Here is a 19,193-nt window from a genome sequence, read left to right on the forward strand (position 1 = left end):
AGAAGAGAGGGCTGAGAGAGGATCCCATCAATCCTCTATAAATATAGAAATATCTCCAAGGGGTGTCCACGGAATAATGCCATTGCTCAGTGGCACCTAGTGACAGGACGAGGAGTAATGGGCACAAACTAAAACACAAGACAAACCCCTCAAAATGAGAAAGAACTTTACGCTGGGGATGGCCGAGGACTGAAACAGCTGCTCAGGGAGGATGTGGAATTTCTCTCTCTGAGGATGTGGAATTTCTCTCTCTGGAGGGACGCCTTCCTGTGTGATCTGCTCCAGGTGGAGACAGGGGTTGGACTGAGTGAGCTCCTGAGGTCCCTTCCAACCCAAGCAATTCTGTGAACCACTGTGCCCCACTGCTCTGACACACCGGGCACCAGCCACCCCACAACAGCCGCAGCGGCGGGTGGGGATGCTCCCGGCCCAGCAGGACTCTAGGACTCTTTGGTTTTGACAAGAATCCACCCCCGCTGCCTCAGACAGACAGACAGACAGACAGCACCTGGCTGCCGCCGCCCACCCATGCCGGGAGCGAGAAGCGGGTTCAGGGCTCGAACTCGGGTACCCCGGATCACCGCCCGCCGCATCCCCCCCACTCCCCTCAGGCCGTGCTGCCGCTCCGCGCCCCCCTCCCCAGCCCTACCGCGGGGCGGCGCATGCGCGGGGGGAGCGCGGCGCTGAATGGGCGCGCCCCGGCCCCCCCACCCGGAAGTGGCGCGCGCGGGGCCTGTGGCGGCGGCGGGGCCGGGCCGGGCGGCCGCGCTTCAACACCGGCGCAGGTAACGGACCCTGCGCTCCTCTTTCCCCGGCTCCGCAAACCTCCCGCTCCTTCGCTACGCGCTGCCCAGCGCTGGGCTGGCCGTGCCTCGCAGCGACCGGGTCTCGCACCGAGCGCTGTGGGCGGCCGGGGCAGCTCTGAGGGGGTGTGTGGGGGTCGGCTCTGAGGGGATCTGTGAGGGTCGGTGCCTCGGGGCAGATGTGAGGGAGCGTGGGAGGGTCGGCTCGGAGGGGCTGGCTGGGGGTCACTTCCAGGCTGGGGTGGCCGCTCTGAGGAGCTCGGGGCCGGAGCGGTTCCCCGGGACTCCCTGAAGAGCTCGGGTGTGCTCGGGGCCGGGGGCTGTGCCCGGCTCCGGGGCTGTGCCCGGCACAGGCAGATGCTGATAAACTTTGTGTCAGCCATGCCCGAGGAGCTGGCGGTGCCCAGGGGAAGGGAAGTGTCTGACTCCGGCTGTGCCTCCCGTCTCTCGGGCAGAGCCTGCCTGCTGAGCAAGGCACGGTGTTGCTTTCAGCTCTTGGTTTTTTCCGCCCCTGCTTGCGATTTTTCAGTGTTCTGTGATGTCTCTGACTCTCGGCATGAACAGCCTGTAATCTTTCAGACACAAGTCTCACGGTCTTTCAAAAAATTCGTTAAAACTCTCAGGGTTCTTTGGTTTCTTTGTGTTATTTTCGAGCAGCTCTTGACAGCTGGTGCTGCTGCTGTGCTGAAATCGTGCTTTATCGTGATGACTGTCATTGCCCACTTGAATCCTGCCTCTTGCTGTGTGCATGTCGATAGTGCTCTGTCTTTTTGGCAAGCTTAGTCTTGCAATCTCTGGGAAGTAAAACTTTTGCAAGCTAGGAACGTCCTTTGTTACATGTTTCTAGACTAAAAGTATCAGACTACTATCCTGACTCATGACAATCCTGGCCGTCGGTCTGATACAGGTATGTGTGATCCTGGTGGAAGATGAATTCCCAGTATCATTTTAGCCTTGTTTTCTGTTACTCTGTAAGCATTTTTGCAAAATTCTCGCTCAGCTTTATTTGCAATTCGCGTTTGTGAAAAGCGAGAAGCACTTTGGATGCAAACGAGCTCAGCTATTCTTTGATTTCACCTTCTGGAAAAGGGTGGCAGTGGAGCAAAGGGCTGGAGATGATCTCAAGCTCCTGGCAGATGTAATTAGCCTTTCAAAGATGTCATCAGCATCCTCCCACGGTGCTCCTAGAGGTGGATCGGTATCGGTGCGTCTGCCAAGCTGTTTGCAAATAAGTTTGTCATGGGTAATTAGGAGCTCTTTGATTTCAGGCCTGTTAGCTGGAATCCAGGGCTGAAGAACTTGCCCTAAAGTAACAGCGTGGGGTAAGCTTGCATTCCGGTTTAGGATGTTGGCATCACACCCAGCGAGTTTTAGTGAGCCCTGGGTGACTTTAAGTCAGAATCTTGTCAGGAACAAATCGATTTAATGTAGGGGAAGCAGCCTGGGGAGCATTTAATGCATATTTATATTAGCTCCAAGATTTATTGTGGCTTTTTTTAGAAAATAGTTCATCTTGGGTTTTTTTGTCTTTGTACTGCTGTGAGGTTTTCTGCCTGCCCTACATCTGAGGTGCAATAACATTGTGCTTTTCAGGATGATGCATCTGAGACCACTTCCTCAATCTTTAATCCTTCATTATTCACATAAAACTCGGGAGTTACTGCAGTAATGCTGAGTATTTTGTAGAACTGTACAGTTTGGGACTTTTTTTTTTTTTTTTTGGTTTGTTTTGTTACTGTGCTTGAACATTTGTCTCAACAAAAAGCTTTTTCACAAGTTGAATGTTGCAGCTCCTGCTGTGACAGCTGCCTGCACATAGTGTCCATTCCCAGTGGGAGAACTCCCAGGTCTGGGCTTTTCTGTGGAACCCAAAACCCCCATGGAACTGAATAATTTAGGAAGAGTAAATGCAGCTGATGAAAGATTTAAAGGAGGTTCACCTAGGAAGGAATACTCTGTGCAGGCAGTTTTCTGAGGCATGGTGATTCAAACATTAGACCTCTTGGATAATCCTGTGCATGAATAACATGTTTGACTCACATGCACACTGAGGCTAAATATGGCCTTTCCTCAGCTCCAAGGTCAGAGGGCAGGATTTGCATATCCCAGGCTTTTAAAAAGGAAGAATTCCTAAAAAATTCAACAGTATTGGCTATCTCCACAGTCAAGAAAATAGTGAAAGACTCTGATTCAACAAAATGTTTTGGCTCAGTGTTTTTTTGGGAATTTGAAGGCTGAAGGTGTTTATCACATTTCTGAGAAACAAGGCCTGTTTATGCTAATATCAAGGAGAAGCAAAGCCCGAGATGCTGATTAGGGTTTATTTTTCTAAAAGGAAGGATAGGAATGTCTTTATTTCCCAAAATGAAAATGTAAAGGTTTTGTGTTTAGAATATTGTGTTTTCTTGGTGTATCAAGTGACTTAAGTGTGGCTTGTGGAGTTGCTTTTATCAAGGCTTTATTGTGTTGTGTGTCTCTGATTACCAAATGAAACTCAATGCAGATTCCAGAAAAATCTGCCCTTTCTATAAAGACCATTGATACTAAACAATAAAAGTGTTTTTCAAGCTATTTTGGACATGTGTACATTCTGTTCACACAAAAGTTCAGCCTAAAGTTTCTTCAAAAAATTTCTCATCCGTGTAATTGCAACATTAGAGCAGTGAAACTTTTATTTCCTTTGTTGACAGCTGTAGTGCTGTTAAGGAAAAAATTAAGAAAACTAAAAAAAGGTGGTAGAATGGCCCCTAAAATTCTTTTGGCTTGCATTCTTTACCTCTGAGCCTTTCAGGTGCTTTGCCTTGATTTCTCAACTGGGCCACATTTTCTGAATCATGCTCTCATGTGCATCTGTAACTCTGTGACATCACACTTTTCTAAGGTATCATGTCACATCACTGTAAAGCCTGATAAGATGTCTGTGTTTTAAGGTGAGATTGTGCATTTGAGTCATTCAGAGGAAGTGCTGGTTTAGGGTGGGGGTTGGGATCAGGGCCCCAGCAGCAGGTAACTGAGAAGGAACTGCCTGGACCAAAAGTGATTTCTTTGACTTTTTCCTGTGTTACACTACATTGCAGCCCAGCTTCTCCTTTGTCAGGCACTTGGGGCAGTAACTTCCCTGCAGGGTTGATTGCAAAGAGTGGTAACAAATGTGTTGTAATTTTTGTGTGGTCCATTCAGAACTCCTCCTTTGGAGCAGAAAATCCAAGAGCTTTTAGGTAAAGAAAAGCAAGGATCTAAAGTTGTTTAGTCCAGCTGAATTTTTTATAACCAAGGAAAACACTGAAGTGTGACTAGAACCTGAAGTGATTTTCAGGTAATCTACAAATGCCTGGAATACTGAAAAAAAATTAAAATCAATTACGCTCAATTAACAGCACCTGTCTTTATGACATGGGACAAGGATCTTTACCTTTCCTGTTAATTGCACAGTTAATTGTGGAAATTTTCAAGTGTCTCTGTAGCCTGATTTGCTGGAAATCCCTTGCTGTGGAAATCGAGGTTGGTAATAGCTGAATATTTTTGAAATTGCTAAATATTTTCAATTTGACCAGATTGGTCTCTTTTGGGAATGGTCACTGGCAGTTCTGGTGTCAGAGAATATCAGAGGCCAAGTACCTGTGGTACATTTCCACTTTTGTGTTGAGAATTGCTTGCTGAGCAGTGGGAGAAGCTGGAACCTTTCCCTTTGAGGAATGCAGCAGTGGAAATGCACATGAAAATGTGATGAACTGGAATATTATACAGTTCATCCTCAACAATTTTGCTGTAATGGTAGCTTTCCCTTTTTAGCTTCACCATGATTCATTGACTAAATATGTGGCTTCAAATTATGGCCTTATTTAAACTAAAGAGATACCCTGCACTGATTGGGGCAAAGCTCTCTGCTGGAGTTCCACTCTGTTACCAAGTGGACACTGTTGGATTTAATGCCTATTAAAAAAATTAAATGGCTTAATGGAGTCTGGAAAACCCTTACAAAATACCATCAAAATTACCATCTAGAATTGGATTTTTTTGTTTTGTTACTAAAATTGTCTGAGCAAAAAGTGAAGTTACAGATTTTTTTTCCTCTTCTGTATATTGAAAAGGGATTTCTTATAAGAAAAGGTATTGAAAGAACTTGAGGTAACTGCAGAATTTCCACCTCCAGAGAGAAGCCAGCAGTGGTGGTTGGGCTGCAGGGTTTGCCTGCTGATGTGTATGGTTTCAGTATTACTTTCTTTCTTGTATTTCTCCTTTTACTTCCAGTATTCTCTGCACCTGAATTCAGGCTTGTGCTTCCATGATGAGCCAAATCACATTGAATAAATATTTCAATTGCTTAAAACTGTCTAAATAATTGATCATAAACTGAGAAGGAATCATTGCAAGCATCTCTTCAGACTGCTCTTGACCTAAACAAGAGGGTGGTACCTAATTAACTCTTCTAATTAACTTGGTTACTGGGGGCTGGCTGATTTTCTAAAAAGAGGTTTGGCAGCCAGGCCTCATTGGTGTCAGTTAAATTTTTGCAGTTTAACCTTCTGCTGATGTTTATGTCTCCTGTTTGCCTGAATTTGTTTAGCTGTGAATTGCAGCCTCTGCCTTGTGTTGTGGCTTTGTCCTCCAGCCTGGTGATTGTACCCAACTCTAGGTCCTGTGCAAGGACTGCCCCTGATAACAGTGTCCTCTGTGTGCTCCTTGCAGACAAAGCTTGCAGAGTGTTTGTCTGTAAGGGGGGGTATTTTCTTGTTGTTGCTGCCCTTAGCTCCTTAATTGAAATTTGCATTTATTCTAGATGTTGTGTTGGTCATGTATCTTCTGTTCCAGGGGTGATATGGCTGCCTAAACAAATATTAATTTATATCTATCTGGAGATTGCATTCACTGTCATGCTTGTGGTGCTATGGTAGAATACCATGTTCAAATAATTCCTTGCTGTGCTTTCAATCCTATTTCAGGATAGCTCCTCTTCCATCCCTCTGATATAGATTGGTTCTTGGATAAAGCTGAAGTTTTATATCTGTAAACTCAGCAGAAATTTGTTAAGCAGTTGTTTTCTTGCCTCCTCTATTACTCAACTATATAACTGATTTAACTTCTTGTTCACTTGCTGCCTTCTCCATTTATGACATGTTCTTTATCAGTAACTTTTTTTTTTTTTTAGAACCATCATGAAAATGTTTACTTTGATGCCAGGAACCCAACTTCACTAGGAACTCACCCTCCAACTGCTTGAAGACACCTGTCCTTGGTTGAATACTGGGACTCAATAGGTAACCAATTTATAATCTGTCCAGTGAATGCTCTTTTGCTTTTATATTCTCATTTGAAGCTTGAAAAATTGTTTAGTGAAAAGCCAGAGGTCTGTCCGTTTCAGAGCAGTATTGTCATCAAATAAATTTGATATCCTTTCTAAGAAAATCACAACTAGTAGGAGACCAGCAGGTTTTCCTCAAACCTCTGCAATATCTGGACATTCTCAGATGGAAAAATTGAATTTTCCAGTCATACACACTTGAGCAGATCCTACTGGCTCTAATGGCCTTGGGTTTGTCACTTGCAGAGAAGTGGCATCTGCACTCTGATTTCCCCTTTGGGAAGTGTGAACTGGGATCTTGAGCAATGTCCCAAATTTTGGTGGCTGACATGAGACAAGGTTAGGAAATGTGTGTTAGTAAAGTCACAGGTCAGCACTGAGGTTCAGCTCTTCTGTGTTGGCAAAAAGCTGGTGCAACGTTTTTTAGGGAGCTGTTTTGGCCAAAATGCTTACTGAGGGGACTTCCTCTAACTCAGCAGACTGTGTGTCTGAAACTAATTGCTGGGGAGTGAAAAAAGGAAGTCTGCAAAAGGCTGCGTCCCTGAGTAGCTGCAGAGGAAAATGGTCACTGTTGTTCTGTTTTTCTGTCTGTGCTCAGGTGGATTTTCCCCATGAGCAGCAGTTTGCTGCACTTTCTGCTCTGTGTCAAGGTTTAAGCTTTTATATATTAACAATGCTTAACACTTGCTTAGTTGCTTCAAAGGTGCTTCAGACTTCTTTAGTGGTCAGTGGTAATTACAGGAAATGGAGAGGGCACTTGGAGCTCACTGCTGCAGCCTTTGTATGGCCTGGCTCTTGGAACCAGCCCTGCTTAATGAACAGAGAATGACATTTAATGGGGAAAAACATTTTTGGGTGGATCATACAGTTTGATCAGAGATGTATTGTGGTTTGTCTCGCCATCTGTGCCTTATTCAGCCTTCCTTTTGATGAGTAGCCACTACAAATGATCCAGCTTGTGTGGCAGTGTCTGCTGTAAGCTGTCTGTGCAGAGTCCCTGAAAGCCCAGCTCCCTCCTCAGAGGCTGTTCATGAGCCACAGCTATGTCATATGTTTTGTGAAGTGATTCATTACTTGCACTGGAAGTGGCAGCTAAAAGCCTCCAACTCTACTGATTTTAATTTGAAATGATTACTCTCTGTGGCCTTGTACAAGTTCCTGTGCAGTTGTTTAGTGCAAAAAGTAACTTCTTTGGCATTTCTCTGCCTCTTTCCTCTTTTTTTTTTAAATGTATTTGGCATGTCAGTGTATAATTAGAACACTTTGTTCTTGAAACAAAAATTGAACTGCTATTCTCAGAATGAAGTTTTACAGACAGAAACAAAGGGGTACTTCATTATCCTTCTCCTCCAGTACTCCTTGATAAGCAAAGGAACTGTGGAGCTAAAACAGCATGGGCAAACTTAGTCCTGATGACCTGGGGGCACCAAGCTGCACATGAGAAGAAAATCACTGGGGAAGGCACAGATGTGACAGAGTCTAGAGACTTTTAGCTTGGCAGTGAGGAAGAGGTGGCTTCTGAGGTTGGTGATAGGCTGGAGGTACATGTCTGGCCTGCCCCAAGGCTGAAGGGAGGAAAAAGCCCTGGTGATGAATGATTTTGGAGATGTGTGAATGAGGCTCCTGAGCCCAGCGAGGAAGGAGTTGATGTGATGGGTATAAAGGCTTGTGAATGAAGTGGGTTGTTTAGGATCTTCTTTACTGCTGAAAAATAGTTGCAATAAGACTTAACTTTGTTGCCTAAAATGGAAGATGAAAGTGGTGCTCAACCCCTCTGTTGAGGGTTGAACAAGGATGTGGTTCACTCAAGTGCAATGAGCAGTCTCTTGGCTGTGTGAGTGACCTGTGTGACCTGTGAGGAGATGCCTGTGCTGTGTTAGAGGGGGCTGACAACAGTGTCTGCTCCAGGCAGCTGGGGGCTCTGCTTCCTGAGAGCTCAGGGGGGCAGATGCTCTACCTGTCTTGTACTTCTCATGCAAATAGCTTAATTAGGGAAAATAAGTGGGTCTCAGTGTCAGAACTGTTTCCTCCTTGTGTCTACGTGCACTGCTCCTCTGCCATAACTTGTGGCTGCTCTAAACCGCCCCTGCTGATTTAATAAGTGACCAAACCTTGTTTCTGCCTCAAACTGCTGCTGCAGCCTTAAGGAGGAGTTTCTGTGGGAGGGTGGATAAATGTTTATGTGGACTAGGTCAAGGAAGGCATCTGGGCTAAAACTAACCTGGGGAAATAAGGAAGTTTTAGTTTGGACATTGATCCTGGTTTGTTTTGCATTGCTTGTATGAATTCTTGTGTGCCATGACAGGGTGGAAGGGGTGGCATGGGAGTAGAATGAAAAGTGGAAGGAGGCTGGGGGCTGTGGCAGCTCTGCACTCCATGGGATATCCCAAACAGGTAGCTAGCAATAATATCACTGGTGGTAAGTTATTAAAGAACAAATGCACTATATGATAACTCATATAGTTATCATATAGTGTTCTCATCCTGCAGAAAAATCACACCTTGCCCTAATACCTGTTGTACACACTTTTTAACACGTGATTTTTCATTTTTCTGGTTTTTTTTCAGACAATGGGCACTGCATATTAAGCAGGGGTGGAAGACTGAAGCCCATCTGGGGACAGAATGAGTTTAAAAGATGCTGACAGTGCAGTTTGCCAGGCAAAGGCAGCCTATAATCTTCATATTTACCCCCAACTATCAACAGAAAACGCTCCCTGCTGCAAAGTGACAGCAACCAAGGACAGTACGTCATCAGATGTCATCAAGGATGTGATTAACATCTTAAACTTGGATGTCTCCAAACATTATGTGCTGGTGGAGGTGAAAGAATCAGGTGGAGAAGAATGGGTACTTGACATAAACGATTCTCCTGTGCACAGGGTTTTGCTTTGGCCGCGGCGCGCTCAGGACGAGCACCCTCAGAAGGATGGGTACTACTTCCTGCTGCAGGAGAGGAACACTGATGGCTCCATCAAGTATGTGCAGATGCAGCTGCTCTCCAAGGAGACAGATGCCCGGCGCTTGGTGGAGAGGGGTTTTCTGCCCTGGCACCAGGAGGACTTTGATGACCTTTGCAATCTGCCCAACCTGACCGAGACAACGCTCCTGGAGAATCTCAAGTGCCGCTTCCTGAAGCACAGAATCTACACTTATGCAGGAAGTATCCTGATTGCAATTAACCCCTTCAAGTTCCTGCCCATTTATAACCCCAAGTATGTCAAGATGTATGAGAACCATCAGCTTGGGAAGCTGGAGCCTCATATTTTTGCCATTGCTGATGTGGCCTATCACACAATGCTTAAAAAACATGTTAATCAGTGCATCGTTATATCAGGTGAAAGTGGGTCTGGGAAAACCCAAAGCACAAACTTCCTAATTCACTGCCTCACAGCACTGAGCCAGAAAGGGTACGCCAGTGGTGTGGAGAGAACCATTCTGGGAGCTGGACCAGTTCTGGAGGTAAATTCATCCTCAAGTTGCCTTTCGTGCAAATTGTTTTTTCAAACTTTCAAATAGCTGCTGTTGAATGCTACTTCTGAGTCACTTACTTGGTTTAGGCTTAAAATGTCACTGGTTTAGGCTTGTCACTTGGTGTAGGTTTAAATGTCACTGGGCTGCAGTGGTGCTTGGCAGCGTTACCCGACTGCTTCTATTTGATTTTCCTCGTTATGTTCACTCGACTTCCTGTTGCTTGTAATTCGTATATGACTTAACTTTGCACCACTGAACACCAATAATCTGAGGCAGAGGTTACCTGAGTTTTCCATCAGAAAGTTTTGATGGCATTTGAATCAAATCATAAGCAATTTTTTCATACATACTGTTTCACTGAAGCATCAACTGCTTGGTGTGATCCTGCCTTTGTGTGTGAGCATTTTACTGAACTCACTTTTTGAGGGAGTTCTTTCTACTCCTGTTTGTGGAAGAGAGTAACATTTTGAGTTGGGGAGAAAGTAGGTGTCTGTTTTGGCTTTTAATTATTACAGCATTTCCAACAGAAAGCAAAACTAAACATGTGAGAAGGAGGGGGTACAGCCGGCCCTGTGCTAGGTAATGGCAGGATAAACTTAAACTGGTCTGTTAGGCCCTTTTACTCTCCTAAAGGAATAACCCCAGAAGTGTGGATGGATGTCATGCTCACCCATAACAAAATCTTCAACAGCAAAGAGCTTCAACACCACTATTCTAATTTTTAGGCTTAGTTTCAAATGTACAAACTCCTTCATAAAAAAAAGTTCAAGCTTTTCTTAAAGCTCTTCTGTAAAGAATGAGGAATATAGGCAAGTTCTTTTTTGTGTTGCTTTCAGCTGCTTGAAAGAAGAAGTAAAATTGAGGCTTTTTGGTTGCTGGAGTTCAAGTTTGCAGTTCTAAACAGAAAACAGGAAGGGGTCACAGTGGAAAGCCCTGCTTGATCAGCTGATCTCTCTGCCTTTGATAAATTTAAGTCTTTCATATCCTTGTCTACAGACCTGGTACAGCTGTGTCAAACCAGGCAGAGATTTAAGGTCCTGTTTGTCTGCTGAGTGACAAATGCAGGTATTCCTGGGCTCAGAACTAAAATTCATAACTTTGTTGGAGTCACAGGTTGTTGTGTAAAGCTGGCCATGCTCATAAAGAGATATTTGTGTTTCTCTATGCTAAGACTGGTTGTCTTAAGTACCACAATTTCTTCAGACTTCCACTGAGCATATAGTAATACTTTTCATGAGAAAATAGTCTTTTGGAATTGAACAGATGTTCATTTAAGTTCAATGTGCATCCAAAAGGTAGCCTTGGAACATAGGAGGTAAAATCCAGTTCTCCTGTTTTGATGCATCAGGCCTGATTCAGCTGACAGTGAAGCTTCCATGTTTCCCAATTTCTGTCACTAAGCATAATTTTTAAAAAAAGTCATCTCTTGGTCCTGGGGAGGGATGCACAGAAAGCTTATGTTGCTTTGTGGAAGTTAAACTGACTGCAGGCTCCTCTTAGAGCTGGTCACTTCTAAATCCATCCCTGGTGACTCATTTGGGGTTTTTACTGAAGGGAACTCAAGTGCTACAAGGGAGTTTTTCTTAAATGGATGTTTCTGGGGATTTTTTGCACAAATAATTTTAGTGTGCCCAGACTATTTGAAAATGCTCTGTTTAACTTTGAAGTTTTATTCTGAATCTTCATCAAAGTTGAAAATGTGTTTTTGACTCAAAACTTCCATGATGTAGAACTGGGTTGCATTTTGGCTCAGAACTTCCTCATTTTAGTTATCTCTTATTTTTCTGCTACCTAAGTAAAGTGGGGCTGTTTGTAGGCTGACCTTGTGTCAAAGTTCAAGGGGTTAGAGCAGCTGTTTCTAGCACAGAGGGTTGAGCACACTTAGGGTGTTGTGGAGGTGGATTTATGATTTTTGATCTTTTCATGCTTAGGGAACAGAAACATTTCTTACTGAATCCTGTTTCTGAGTTGGCTGATTAATCTGAGTTCAAATCTCTGAACAGTTCACAGATAAACTATTGGGAATGTTTTTGTTCCTTGATTACAATTTCTAGACTGAAGAATGGAGTTACAGCTGGACCATAAAAGAATTGATGTTAAATGTTGCTTGATGTTGCCTTGTCAAACATCTGAGAGATGAAAGCCCTGATGCTGAGACAATGGAGTTAAAAATTAACCAGGGTATCAGCACAAGTGCTGTCACATGGGCTGGGAGAGGAGGGTGGTCATGGGGCAGCTCTGACACTTCCTGCTCCATCCCAGCTCCCATCTGAGCTGTTTAAAAGGCTCCTTGAAGGGGAGCTCACCAGCAGAGACCAATTGCAATAATTCTGAGTATGTCTGGCACTGCTTGCAGCTTTCCAGAGAAAAAGGATCAGGAAGTGAGGCTGCTTCCCTGGACAGTGGTGCTAAAGCTGAGCTTTGTGCTGGTCTCAGTTGCCTCTCCTGTGTAGGAATTGCTCTCACATTATGGTTTGTTGTTTTCTTCTTTGTTTTAATTGTATCTCCAGGCTAAGGGACATCATCTCCAGTTTCTTTAAAACTGGTGGGAAGATAAATATAAGCTCTGTTTTAAGATACTCCTATCGTTTTCAACCTTTTCTAAATTTAGGAATTAAAATACAGTTCCCTGACTTGAAGCTTTGTCTTCTTGTATTGACTAAGTTCAAGTTAATTTTGATTGAAATCCTAAGAAGAAATTTACACTTGGAAACTATTTGGGTCAAATTGGGAATAGTGAATCAAACCTTGGTTTATTTTATAGTCTCAAACAAGACAAACCTTTCCACACACACTGAAGAAGTTTCCAATAAATTTATATTTTCCTTTCATCAGGGAAAAATGGCTTAACTGAATGTTTCAGCTATAAAATGCACAGCATGCTATCTAAGACTCTGAATTTATTTTGGAAACCTAAAGTTCACTTATTCTTCAGGCCAGTTAATTTAGTAGAGTGGCAGAAAATTGAGTTAGGGGATAGGAACATGTGGTGAGAGAACAGAGGGAATGGGAGCTTTGTTTTCTGGCAGCAGAGCTGCCCCTGCCTGTCTGTTGTTAAGTTGTAACCCTCAGTGTCCCCTGTTTATTACAGAATTTCAGTGACTTTGAGTGTGCTGAAAGTTCATTTCCCTCTGAAATGGGAGCTGAGAGGAGTTGGGACAGATGAATATATTTGGGGTGTCATAATTCTTCATGTATTAGTTTGAAAATCATTGCTTATTCCCATCTGGATGTGTTCTGGTTTCTCAATGATGCTGAACCAGTCTTTGGAAAGAATTAAGGCCAAATAAAATGGAAATTCCAACAGGAAGCTTTTATTAATTGCTCTTCTAAAGAAGAATCTTTACTGAAAGCACAGTCAGGTGGGGGCAGATCAGATTTTCTAGAACTCACCAGATTAAAAATCTTCTAAAATTTAATCATAGCAAGCTTTATGCTTTAGAATTCTGTGCAGAAGAGCAGAGCTGCCAGCTCTGTTTCCCTCATAACAGGCCCACTGTGCTGGTGCCTTTGGGATGAGATGGGCTGGAGCTCTGTGGAGCTTCAGCTCTGGTTTTCATTTCTATTTACCATCAAAGTGATGCCTTGTGAAGGCTGGCCTAGAACAGAGACCAGACAGAGTTAGTTAATAAAGCAGGGATTTAATAAAAGGCCTCAATGGGCCCACCTGGGGCAGCACAAGAGCCCAGCCAGGGCTGCACCCAGGATGAACCAAAATGGTCCCAAAATGGACACCAGGTCACAGGGTCTCTCCCTGGGATCAGCTCTGCTCCATTTGCACCTTGCAGTTCATTGTCCCATTCCAGCCCCAGCCCATCCAGTCCCAGCCTTGTTTTTCTCTCTCCAGCCCTCGGGGTTTGTGCTCCTGGGCTGAGATTTGGATCATTTGTCCTTGGTGCCCAGCTGGAGCAGGAATTGTTTTGTCTCCCTGCTCTGTGCACAGAGCTCACCATCCCATAATGTGAACCCAGACCCAAACACTAAAGCAGCACAGAGTCTGAAAAATAGAAAAGCTCAAAGCTGAGGCATCAAAAGCCTCACATGCACTTTGTGGGTGCAGCCTGCTCTCTCCCAGGGAAAGTGCTTCTTTTGAGGCATTATCTGCATGGCTTTGCTTGAAGAATCCTAATCAGAGGAGGAATGGAACTTCTTTTTCCATTTGCTTGCATGGCACTGGTTTTTCTGGTAGAAATGTCATGTTACCTGCTTTTCCCTGCTGCACACAACTCTTGGGGGAAAAAATCACCTTGTTCTTCATTTAGTCGTGCCAGGGGGATTGCTTGGAGCTCCCAGGACATCCCCCAGCAGGAGGAGTTGCAGAATTTCCTGTTGGTGGGTGGATACTTCACAGCATGGTTGTAAGAGCCACTGAAACCAAGTGAAGTTACACCAAGCTCAGCTCTGGAGTCCTTTGCTCTGCCAGGGTGTGGAGTTGGGGTCTCCCCTGTCCTTTGGCACATTGGGAGCTGGGTCTGTCTGCAGGGCTGGTTCTGCCATGGAGCTGAGTGGTTTACATCAAACTGCCAAGAGCTTTCTCAGATTTTGGCAATTCTTATAAAACAACTAAATGAGATTTTTGTTGTGTTCCTGAGGTTCATGCTGGGAGCATGTGTGTGGGGGTTGGGATTTTGTTGTTTGGGGTTTTTTAACAAATAAAAGGAGAAATTGGTGATTTTCTGCATACTTTTATCTCTATCCCTGTTGTGTCAGGCTCCAGTTTCTGCCTCTTGCATTCCAAGGTAAGAGGATGGGTTGAATGACTTCCTGCCTCCCAGAATAGGCTATCCCAGCTCTCATTCCTGCTACCATTGCTCTGCTATTTTTGACTCACCCTGTTTTATTCAGCTGGTGGTGTACATTGCAGTGATTTAGTTTCAGTTTTTTGGTTTTGTCTTCTCATGGACTCACAAGGGAAAACAGTGAATGGGTTTGCTATATAAAGGATTCATTATCTTTAGCTAAAATTTTCTTGTGAATATATTTTGTACTCTTCAAAGTATTTTGAAGAATGTGGTAACAGTCATTAAAGTGAAATGTTACCAAAAAAAAAACCAAAAAACCACCCAGAATATTTCCTGACTTGGAATGTTCTTTAAAAAGTTGTAGATGTTAAAGGCTTTTCTGAGGAAATGGGTACATGAAAACTTTCCTAAAAACTGTTAATATTAGATCAGCTTTTAAGAATTTGCTGTGTGCTTTGACTAAATACCAGACACATGAGATCATAAGAGCCTTTAGTTTTAAACTGTATTCATTGCTTGCATGAGTAATCACTAAGAAAAGTTTTTCAGGAAGCCTGAGTTATGGGATTTCTTAACTCTATAATGCCAAAAATATTTATCAATAAAAAATGGTTTGCACATTTAGCTGTACTGTGATTTGGCTTCTTGGACATAGCTGGTGAACTGATAGTTCACTGGTGGCTTGAACTGCAAAACTTTATAAAAAAGTTTTCTGGGATCATTTTGCAAGTTCATTACTCTGCAGCCTGGCCAAGTTCAGTGCAGCATTTCCCAAAGCCCAGAATGGGAAGTTGGATGGTGTTCTGCAGAGAGCAGGAGCTGAGCCACTGTCCTGGAGAGGAAGAGGGGTTTGATTTACTGACAGTTCACTGTGCTGATGTCACAGGACTTTCACTGCTGCTTTGGCAGCTGCAGGGAGCTGACCTGGATTTTATGCATCTATTAATATGCATATGCATGCAAAATGGGCTCTAAAAAAGGGAAATCAGGTGATACATTGGTGGATAAATACTGCAAAGAGATCTTGGTGGCTGGGCAATGCTTGCTTTGAAAAGTCTGAGTGAGGATGCTGTTGGCACTGTGACATGTGTGCTGTGGTCTTGGAGAATACAGAGCTGGAGCTCAGCCTCAGCCATCTGGGAGCACTTCTGGATCCAGATCCTCTCCCTCCAGCCATCTGGGAGCACTTCTGGATCCAGATCCTCTCCCTTCAGCCATCTGGGAGCACTTCTGGATCCAGATCCTCTCCCTCCAGCCATCTGGGAGCACTTCTGGATCCAGATCCTCTCCTCTCTTCAGCCATCTGGGAGCACTTCTGGATCCAGATCCTCTCCCTCCAGCCATCTGGGAGCACTTCTGGATCCAGATCCTCTCCCTCCAGCCATCTGGGAGCACTTCTGGATCCAGATCCTCTCCCTGCTGAAGCCTGTTGATTTTTCTGGAGTTGCAGCACAGTTACTCTGCCCAGGAAAAGCTCCTTGAGCTTCTTCCTTTAGGTCAGGAATAAGTTACCTGAAGAGTTATGGACACTCTCCAGTGTATAGGAGTTTTTCAGATCCTCTGAATGCTGATAGTGGTAGAAATCTGCTTGTGGGAGAGCTTGGAGAACCTGGTCTGGAATTAATGGCCTAAAAGTTCCACTGCAGCACTGCTGAAACCCTTAAGGTACTTTGAAAAAAAAAAAAACCAAAACCAGAAGAGAAGGGAAGACTTTCAGCATGCAGATAATGATAATGCCAGTGTTTTCCATGGAAATAGCCCCTGTTTGGATGTGTACACCATGGCTGGGTGAACACATGTGGGAAATGGATTTGTAGAAAAAGACATGTTGTCCCAGTAAGGAGTGAAGATAGAAGTTTTTAATAGAAACCACAACAACTCCTACCACTCTGAAGCTATCATAAAAAACCAAGCAGCCCATTGAAATAAATCAATAACCTTTTGAACAGAAAAGATTGAATAGTCTCAAATCATAAATCCTAATACATCTTTCATAATTCTATTTCTCCAAAATATCTAATCTGTTTTACAAAACCATCCTTTAAAACTTATTTCTATTTCCATTTCTCTCTCAACAATATCTATCTTATTGCATAGCCTTTCTAAATCAGCCTTTCTTATCTCACAATTTACAAACAGATAGATACTATGGAAAGCTTCTGCCGAGTTCTAAACCTTTTCTACCAATCCATTTTCCAGGCAGCCCCGAGCTGGGTGCAGAGCACTCACATCCCTCGTGCTCCGGATGTGGCAGGGAGTGTGTCTGTGTGTCTGTCTGTTTGTGTGTGTGTGTGGAGGAAGAGATTGCACAGCTCTGTGCTCTCATTTCACACAGCATTTCACAAGGGTTCTGTGCTAGGGAGGATTTCCTAAAGGGGACTTCATAGCTTGGAGCTTTCAGAGGAAATATCTGTGGCAGGAGATGCTGGGAGAGTCTACCCTGAGCAGTAATTGCATTTTGGGGAGGTTTCCTTCTGTAGATGCTGTCTGCCAGAAGGCTGACAAGCTTCCCTTGCCCTTGGACCACATGGCTAAGAGTTGATAAAAACATTCCCATAACTAATGCTACTGGACTTTCACATGGAATGATTTTCCTTTGTAGTTAAGAGTGGCTCATGCAGAGATTTTGTGTTATGTGTGTATTAGCAGCTGTCAGAGGACTCATGAGCTGCTAGAGGAATTAGAAATGCACAGTTAAGTTTTGTGCCATATCTGTTTTTTTTCTTTCCTAGCAGCTCATCATAAAACTCCATTTTTCAGTGTTGTGCAGCAGAGTAGCTGCCCAATGAGTAGTTCTGTAAACCACACTTTTTCTGTTTGTCCTTTTTGTGTTTTTTAGAATACACAACTTGGAAAATTCCTTTGAAAATTTCTTCTCTTGAAGAGAAGTTGGGTTTAATGTGAATTTCCTTCCCTGGTAGCAATAAGTGGGAGAATAGGTTGTGGTTTGTGACCTTTGTGTGGAAGGGGTGATTTCATGGTGGTTGTGCTCTTTTCACCCTGCTGAATGTCTTCTCTGAGGTCCTAATTTTTTGTTATTGCTTGAGGCTGATTTGCACTCTCTGCCTGTGGTTACCTGTGGTCCTTTTCCTGTTTTTTTGAATATACAACTTTGAAATTCCTGGGCTAACTTTATAAATGAGATATTAATGTTCTGTCTCCCTTGAAGAAAAGTTGTGTTTAGTGTGAATTTTCTTCCGTGGTAGCAATAAGTGAGGGAATAGGTTGTGGTTTGTGACTTTTGTGTGGAAGGGCTGATTTCATGGTGGTTGTGCTGCCTTCACCCAGCTGAATGTCTTCTCTGACGTCCTAATTGTTATTGCTCGAGGCTGATTTGCACTCTCTGCCTGTGGTTACCTGTGCTGTACTCCTGAAAATACCTAAAAGTGTTCTTCCCTTCCCTCAGTCCCACCAATATCACTGCAGGGGTAAAATAATCAGCACAGACGCTTCTGTGAGGAGCATGGGGGCTTCCTAGGCTGCCTTTTTGCTCTTTGTGTGCTGTAATTCCCCCAATATTCTGATTTATTCTGGAAGCCAACAGGAATCTGAACAATGAACAGAAGAGCTTGGGAAGCTGCGCATTGACACATTCAGTTGGATTGAAAATTAACTCATTTTGCTTTCTTGCAGGCATTTGGAAATGCAAAAACAGCACATAACAATAACTCCAGTCGTTTTGGGAAGTTCATTCAAGTCAACTATTTAGAGAATGGGATTGTCAGGGGGTAAGTACAGGGTGAGCTGATTCTGGGGGTGATCTCTGTGCTTTTAGGAACTGGGAAGCCTCTGTTGGACTTAAAATGCTGCCTTGTTGAAGCTCTGCTCATACGAAAATAGCTTGGTGCTGTGGAATTTAAAATTCTGTGAATTGAGCTGTGTGGAATTGTCAGGTGATGCTCAATATTCTGACTTTGCTGTACAGCTTGCTCATGTTAAGGATCTGCTGCTGTTTCTTTACCTTCATGGTAAATGAAGGCTTTTACATAACACCCCCTGCCCTCTCCATTTTGCATTTAAAAACAGAAGAGCTGAATTTTTAAGAGGAGTAGAGAGAAGTGAAATAGATTTGAGGAAGCCATTTTAAAGAAACAGTTTAAACATCAGCTAGAGAGATAAAAAAAGCTATAAAATTACTTAACCAAATGTGTGTGCTTATATCTGAAGGTCTTAAAACATGAGATATTTAATGCCTGCATTTGCTGGTTTTGAGGGACTGTGAAGTGTCATGAGCAATCCCTGACCTTGATGCTCCAATGTTTCTTTTCTTTGGATTTCTTCTCATTTGCAATAACTTGAGTGCCTGGGAACTCTGTGCCACACGTGCCTTGAGTGTTATTCTGAACAAATTGAACATATTTTCAGACCAAATCACACTAGCTCAGTACAATTTGAATACACTTGTTTTGTCTTCAGCCTGAGGAAAAGGTGCTCAAACTTTGTCCTCAGTCATTGTGCCCCTTGTCAAGGACTTGGAATTCTTGTTTAGGTTACTTTGTCACCCTGTAGGGGATTTGTTTGCTGCCTTCCATTCTGGGCTGATGTCTTCACTGACAAAAATCCAGCAGATTTATTGGGATGAGAACCAGGCAGATATCTGGGATATTTCTGGGGTCTTGCCCTGTCAGACAAGTGTTAATCTTTCAGGATAGCACATTGTTACCACTCTGTGGGTCTTGTTTCTGGTGGCAGTTTTCATCAGCACTTTCTTTGCTTGATCTCCCTGTTTTAAGTTATCTGCACTAAACCCAAGCACTGCAGGGAGGTGTTCCTTGGGTATTTCTTTGTTCCAGTCACTATAGAGCCTACTGAAATTCTTGGTTTAGATTTAAAGTAGTGTCTGAGCTCTTCTCTTGCCCATTCTAGTGCAGG

General features: G+C 43.6%; 1 protein-coding gene across 5 annotated transcripts in view; it reads left to right on the forward strand.

Annotated features, from left to right (window-relative positions):
• The first annotated feature begins 725 nt into the window (after positions 1 to 725).
• The window catches only part of MYO9B (myosin IXB), a 43,234-nt gene continuing 24,766 nt past the window's right edge, over positions 726 to 19,193 (forward strand). For all 5 annotated transcript variants that reach the window (XM_030231704.2, XM_050986187.1, XM_050986189.1 and 2 more), the window contains exons 1-5: positions 726 to 785; positions 1,651 to 1,710; positions 5,953 to 6,061; positions 8,674 to 9,567; positions 17,955 to 18,049. In XM_030231704.2, the coding sequence (XP_030087564.2) occupies positions 8,731 to 9,567; positions 17,955 to 18,049 (932 nt within the window). In that variant the 5' untranslated portion in view covers positions 726 to 785; positions 1,651 to 1,710; positions 5,953 to 6,061; positions 8,674 to 8,730. The remainder of the gene's footprint in view (positions 786 to 1,650; positions 1,711 to 5,952; positions 6,062 to 8,673; positions 9,568 to 17,954; positions 18,050 to 19,193) is intronic.

Source organism: Serinus canaria, chromosome 28 (genome assembly GCF_022539315.1).
Source record: "Serinus canaria isolate serCan28SL12 chromosome 28, serCan2020, whole genome shotgun sequence".
Lineage (NCBI taxonomy): Eukaryota > Metazoa > Chordata > Aves > Passeriformes > Fringillidae > Serinus > Serinus canaria.